The sequence below is a fragment of the Clinocottus analis genome, unplaced genomic scaffold, assembly GCF_023055335.1.
Source record: "Clinocottus analis isolate CAN_PGR_092001 unplaced genomic scaffold, fCliAna1.0.p SCAF_4, whole genome shotgun sequence".
Classification (NCBI taxonomy): domain Eukaryota; kingdom Metazoa; phylum Chordata; class Actinopteri; order Perciformes; family Cottidae; genus Clinocottus; species Clinocottus analis.
The window spans coordinates 24,135,005-24,141,746 of record NW_027176153.1 but is presented as its reverse complement, the minus strand read 5'-3'; the positions used below and the strand labels follow the sequence as shown (position 1 = coordinate 24,141,746).

General features: G+C 38.7%; 1 protein-coding gene across 2 annotated transcripts; it reads right to left on the bottom strand.

Moving 5' to 3' along the window:
* Positions 1-2,484: 2,484 nt before the first annotated feature.
* hsd17b10 (hydroxysteroid (17-beta) dehydrogenase 10) lies at positions 2,485-6,500 on the bottom strand. Of its 2 annotated transcripts, none has more exons than XM_068597748.1 (6): positions 6,448-6,500; positions 5,529-5,693; positions 4,473-4,637; positions 3,619-3,747; positions 3,409-3,517; positions 2,485-2,913 (listed from the first exon to the last, which is right to left on the bottom strand). In XM_068597748.1, the coding sequence occupies exons 1-6, from the start codon at positions 6,469-6,471 to the stop codon at positions 2,723-2,725; spliced, it is 783 nt and encodes a 260-aa protein (XP_068453849.1). In that variant the 5' UTR covers positions 6,472-6,500; the 3' UTR covers positions 2,485-2,722. The 2 variants fall into 2 exon arrangements, with proteins under 2 accessions (XP_068453849.1, XP_068453850.1); XM_068597749.1 differs by having other exon boundaries at positions 6,353-6,467.
* Between the last annotated feature and the right edge of the window lie 242 nt (positions 6,501-6,742).

Below are 6,742 nucleotides of genomic sequence, written 5' to 3'. Positions count from 1 at the left end.
GAGACGATCAATCAATAGTTATTATCTGGACTTCTTCTACTGGGATGAACTAGCCAGTCTCACAAGTGTGTGACTAATGTGTAACAATTTAATACAACAAACATTGTATTTGGATTCTTTAAACCAAGATTTTAAGCATCAGAATTGTTTTTATTTTTACGGTTTATTAACTTCACTCCAGGAAAAAAGAAAGTTTTGAGGCAATATTTAGAAAAAACAACCTCAAAGAATAAAGTCATACTTTTAGGATGAAAAAAAAACATAAATTTACAAGGAGAAAACTTCTAAATATTTCAAAAATGTATGATAATTTTGTTAATATAGTATTATGTATGTCTAAACGTAAAGAAACTTATGAAATATATCTCTTTATTACCAAAGTTAGAACTGAAAGAAACAAAGAATTTCGACTAACGGTCACAAAAGTTTATATAATGAACTAACCGGTGACTAATTTACCAAAGTACTGAACTTAAGTGAAGGTTTGAGGTATTTCATATTTATTCTCTGTTATTTTATAGCTACTACATTTATTAATACCTTTATTTACTCTGCAGACATAAATATACAAAATATGAAGTAGTTCAGCTCCACCTCTACCAGCTGCAACTTTAAAGTGATGAACACATGAATGTATTAATAATTATAACGCAGGATTATGATCCACATGATCTACATAATGAGTACTTTTACCTCTGATACTGTAAGAAGATTTTTATTTTTGCAGCACTTTTACTTCAGTAACAACTCGAGTATGTGACTTTTATTTGTTACATAATATTTCTCCATAGTGTTATTTATAGTATTTTAATATCTAAGTACTTCTTCCCTCCCTGAGTGACTCATAATAACGGTCGTCCTGTTTAACCACAGAAAGGGAAAATATGTCTTGAAGTGACATGAAGTGATGAAACTTTACAAACAACTTTGAAGTTCAACTGACCGACTGAAAAGTCATAACAACAAATAAAATTGTAAAAAAAAATAGAAGGATAGAAGTAGAAAGTCAGATACTCACTGAGATAAAAGATCAAAGTGTGACAGATCTTCATGTTTGAGGCTCTGAGCTTCAACGCCTCGCTTCAGCTTCATTGTCAAACCAGGAAGTGCTCACTTCTCTAAAATATGGAGCTCCGCCCCCAAACACATTAACTTCACTCTCTTCCTTTTCATTTTCTGTCATGTGTTTATGATTGTACATTCCAACTGTTTCTTTATAACTTGATGCAGTAATGTCATGTTTTTGTCTCACAAAATGCAGACAAAACTTTCTGTTTTAACTTAATTATTTTCCTTAAATACTCAGTGCAGTTATTTACAGAAGTGCATTGCGTTCACTGGATAAAAATTAAAATCCTGATGTCGTAATTACGAGGAGAGGGGTCTATTTATTTTTTATTCAGTGAATGCAATGCGCTTCCGAAGTTATTTCTATTCTATTGTGTATATATATTTTACATATTTTGCACATTTTGCACACCCTGTTTACATTTAATTAAATTTCCTTAATAGGTTGTCCTCAAGTGCAGTTATTTGTAATTTTATTGTATATATATATATATATATATATATATATATATATATATATATATATATATATATATATATATATATATACATATATATATATATATATATATATATATATATATATATATATATATATGTGTGTGTGTGTAAATATTTAAATATAAATAATGTGTATATATATATAAATATTTTTTTAAATTATTTTATTGTGTATACATCTGTCATCCCTGTTCTATTTTAGTTTTATTTTGTGTGTTTAGTTTATTTAGTTTATTACATTTAGTGTCTGTAAAGTGTTGGGTGCTACCCTGACAGCACATTTTCCCTTAAGGAATAATAAAGTATATCTCTATAATCACATTATATTTGTGGTTCTATTTTGTATTCATAACATGACAAGGTAACATGTTAAATCAATGTAGTGAAGCAGAAGTATTAAGTAGCATGAAGTAAAGAAATACTGAAGTAAAGAACCTCAAAATTCTACTTCTGCCTGCTGCAACGTCGGCTATGTAGCATTTAACACCCGCTGGATTATAATTAGCATTATCATCACTCAATATAGTCACTAAAGCGATACAATACACTTGAGTAGAAGTATAAAGTACGATAACATGGAAGGTGAAGTCCCTCAAAAATGTACAAAAATTGTACAAAATGGTATTTCACAGGCAGACAATGCAAATAGATGCACATTTCTACATAAATACATATTTACAAAAACCCATACGGCTACACCTGAACGAGGTCTGCAGACTACAAGTAACTCCAGATTAGATCTAACAGGATGCTCATGCTTATGGGACTTCCTGTGTGTTCTCTTTAACCGCAGGTCTTCTGAGAATTATTATTCTCCCGTTTGTGAGTGTAAGAAGATTTTAAATACGAATGTATTTCTATAAATCTAACGTGGGAGATCTGCACTTTCCACGTTTTAAGACAAAACAAACAACCTTGAAAGATAATCAAACCCATCTGGAGGTTTATTATAATCTGGATTAGTTACAAAACAACCAAAGTTGAGTGAACAAAGGATTTCAATGATATTTTACACACTTTCTTTCACACCGTGTGCAGCTTTCTACAACGTAATTGCACCAGTCAGACACACACACTCACACACACACAAATGTTCTCTTAATCCGAGGTGATGATCAACACCTTCTGTTAACACACACACACGCCATCTGTCTCAGGGCTGCATGCGAATGGCTCCGTCCAGTCGGATGACCTCGCCGTTGATCATGGGGTTCTCGGCCAGCGACGTCACCAGGTGGGCAAACTCAGCGGGGTCTCCCAGGCGAGAGGGAAAGGGCACCTGGCGGGCGAGAAAGGAGCGCACCTTCTCTGGGAGGCCGGCCAGGAGGGGGGTGGAGAACAGACCTGGAGGGATGCACAGAGAGAACATTTAGATGTATAAAAAAACCTTTCATGAGGTGTTCACATCTGAAAAAACACTCCATTCCAACAGCAACAGAGAGGTGTGTGTGTGTGTGTGTGTGTGTGTGTGTGTGTAAGACAAGGATGGTGCATCTTATGGGGTGTACGAGACATTTTGCAGGTTTTTAAGTTATGTTGGACCTCCCACCACTAGGGGGCGCATAATTAGGAGAGTAATTGGGGTCAGGTGTTGCTCATTTGTGGGAAAGCAAACAGTTTTTCACCGTTTGAGGAGCCGTGTGATGAGACTGCTTCATGGGAACGAAAAGGAACATCGGTTATGGTTTGTTTTATTATTTGAATGCCGGCAACTACGTTATGCCGATGAGGTTATTACTTGGTGGTAGTAAGAATAAACATGATGGACTAAAGCTCTGGACATTGTCTCCAATTCAAAATGCGTCACAATGAAAATGATGATGGAGCGCCCTCGCTGACCCGGTGCGATGGTGATGACTCTGACGCCCATGGGTGCCAGATCCCGTGCGATGGGGAGGGTCATGCCGACGATGCCGCCTTTAGACGCTGAATACGCCGCTTGGCCGACCTGGAGAGAGAGGAAACGGAGAGCGCAAAGAAAAGTTGAGCGACGGAGCGACGACTCGGTTTGTTTCACTTATTTCTTTTTTAGTTTTGTTTTAAAGCGACCTGTCCGTCAAACGCCGCCACACTGGCCGTGTTGATGATGCAGCCTCTGTGTCCGTCTGCGTTGGGCTCGTTCTTCCCCATCTCGCCCACAGCGAGACGGATCACGTTGAAGGTTCCTGCAATGTTCACCTGCAGGAAACGCACGGAGCAGGAGGGTCAAAGGTCAAAGGGTTAATCAGAGCCTTAAATACTTCACTGCAACGAAGCAACTTATCATTCAAAACCTTACTTAAGTAAAGGTATGGACGTATGACGGGATGAATGTACTTAATGCATTGAAGTACTCATCTAGTTTAACATTACCTGCATTTAACTACTGAATATGTTCACGTTATGATGATTTTAACTTCTCTATATACTCTTAGGCAGTTAAATATGTAGTTAAATCTGCAGTGATGCATTATTTTCAATAAGATCATCTTATTTGTGGAGTTATCCTTAAAAGATAAAACTTTACATGAGCTCAGCTTTGTGACGATGCTTTTGTCCGACTGAACCGGGCGAAGTTTAAATAGTTTATTTAGCTTAAGGAATAAGATAACTTGCTCCACACATAGTGAAACATCTCAACCTTTAGTTTATCACAAACTATTAATATCAACATGTTTTCACTGGAAAGGAAAGAGTTGAAAAATACAACCAAAGAAGTGACAAAAGCTGTCTTTTTTACAGTATAAAATAATAATATTTACCTCTTTGATTAAGTAGCAGAATAAAGTTGTGTAAAAAGCAAATTCTCGAGTAAAGCACTTTCAATGTGTTCATAAGTTCAAAGCTTGATAACTTAGTTTTCTTGTCACACGGCTGCAACTGGGATTAATTTGCGTCCTGATGCTCGTCGTGTGCTTCCTTACGTTGATGACGCGCTGGAAGTCCTCCAGGCCGTGCGGCGTGTTCTTCTTCACGTTGAAGGTTTTAACCGCCACGGCGATGCCGGCGCAGTTAACAGCCAAGTCCAGCTTCCCAAACTTCTCCCTGGCGAGAGACACCGCCGCCTGCACCTCGGCTTCAGACGTCACCTGAGAAACGAGATAAATATCACCGAGCATACGCGTGTGATACACACAGGTACACACACATGTTTGGCTCAATTTGCATCCAGCAACTATGGAGAGAACTCCGGCATGAATAATTTGGAGGGTCAACATGAAGCACATGCATTAGTCATGTTGAATGACGTGTGAGCGCCATCTGCTGAGCTGAAAGCAGAACTGCAGAGTTCCAGTTAAAGCTGTATTAAGTTTCTCAGTAGTGTTGTTTTACACCTTGTTCTGTTATTAAACAAATCAAATGTATTAGTACACTTCCATAAGTTTCCAGATGTGATATCTTCCCATAAAAACTTTACCATCCTTGTAGTTTTCATGCAATCAAACGCAGTTTTTCCTCAATATTTTATGCCTTTTTTTAAAAACACGTCTGTGTATTTATATACTGTAATTACTGTCTATGTAGTAGTTTTTATTGTATTGTATTGAGTCCTTAACTGCACTCATAATTAACTTATTTCACTAAAGAAGGGATTACAAGGAAACACTTCGATGGTGTTAAAATTACTGTTTTTAACTATTGAAATTAATTCTTGAAGGCAAGACGCAAACAATGAATATAACAACGGCTGTTATATTGCTAGCTAGCTGTCTATCTAGCTAGCTAAAAGTCATGAATTGGCTGTTATATTGCTAGCTAGCTAGCTAGCTGATGTCTATCTAGCTAGCTAGCTAGTTATCTAGCTAGCCAGCTATCTAGCTAGCTAGCTAGATATCTAGCTAGCTGGCTGATGTCTATCTAGCTAGCTATCTAGCTAGCTGGCTGATGTCTATCTAGCTAGCTGATGTCTATCTAGCTAGCTAGACTTTAACATGCACACTTATTTATTGTGACGCTGCGTAATGACGTCATGGACTCACGTCTGCAGCGGCGAAGGCGCAGCGGTCGCCCAGACCGGCGGCCACAGCCAGGCCGTCGGAGGACGGCAGGTCCAGGATCACGGCAGACGCTCCCATCTGGATCAGACGCTCCACGGTGGCCCGGCCCAACCCGGACGCACCGCCCGACACCAGGCCGACCATGCCCTACACAACACCGACACACACACAAACACACACACAAACACAGACACACAGACACACAGACACACGGACAGGAGGGGGAGGCGGGAACGGCAAATAAGGAATTAATTAGATTAATACAGCAGTACATGTAGTTCAATTATATGGATTAACCTTTGTATTTTATATTCAGATTATCTCCTAAACTTTATTTAAATGCGAATAGTTTCAGACCTCTAGTATGGTTATGGAGCTGGTTTTTCAGAGTCTCTCTTTTTTTTTTATTTTAATCAATATTTTAAGCAGATTTTTATTACAATGTTCACTAAAACTTGAGCAGAAAACAATTCTGTTCCAACACACTAATGATCATGTTTAAGGACACTAATGATCATGTTTAAGGACACTAATGATCATGTTTAAGGACACTAACTCCGTTAACACGACTGACAGCTGTGATCAGCGGTCAGTCGTCGCTTTACGTGACGCTTCAGAGGAAAAAGTACTCTTAAAACATGTTTCCTCGTGTCCTGTCTCCCTGCTTGGTTTCCTTGGTTGCAAGGAAAAGAAGCAAGTGAAGGAAACCGGCAAGCAATTTAGAGACTTCACACAGTGATTTCCATGTGTAGGCTTCACAATGCAACTTTATACTATGAGAAACACTAATTACCCGGAACACATACCAGATGTCTAACGAGTGTAACGCATCCTAATCTCTCGCAGTAACGTCATGTTGTTGAGTGTTGCGGTGTCAATATTGATCCGTTTCTTTCCTCACCTTGACACACCGAATGTTCGCCATGTTGGATTCTGGATGGACGGTCTTCTTCTTGAGAGTTTAAACAGGCTTACTAAAACCAGTTCAGGAGGCGCAATACTGCCGCCAGCTGGACTGGAGGGTGTAACGCAGGGCGAGCGGCGGGGCGAGCTCCGACGTGTCTGCAGCGGCAAGCGAAAAAAACAATTTTACTCAAATCAAGGTTGTTTTTAAAACGTAATAATGTCACAGGGCAGGGTATATGATAAGAGGTCCATAATAAAGCCATAAGCCCCGTTGGGGAGACTGTGTAGTA

What these genes read in the sequence shown, in the direction of transcription:
- hsd17b10 (XM_068597748.1), bottom strand. Translation starts at nt 6,471, where the DNA reads ATGGCGAACATTCGGTGTGTCAAG. An exon ending in ACTTCCAGCGCGTCATCAAC is followed by an intron (nt 3,748 to 4,472) that starts GTAAGGAAGCAC and finishes CGTTTCCTGCAG; the next exon opens with GTGAACATTGCAGGAACCTT. An exon ending in AGTCATCACCATCGCACCGG is followed by an intron (nt 2,914 to 3,408) that starts GTCAGCGAGGGC and finishes GCATCCCTCCAG; the next exon opens with GTCTGTTCTCCACCCCCCTC.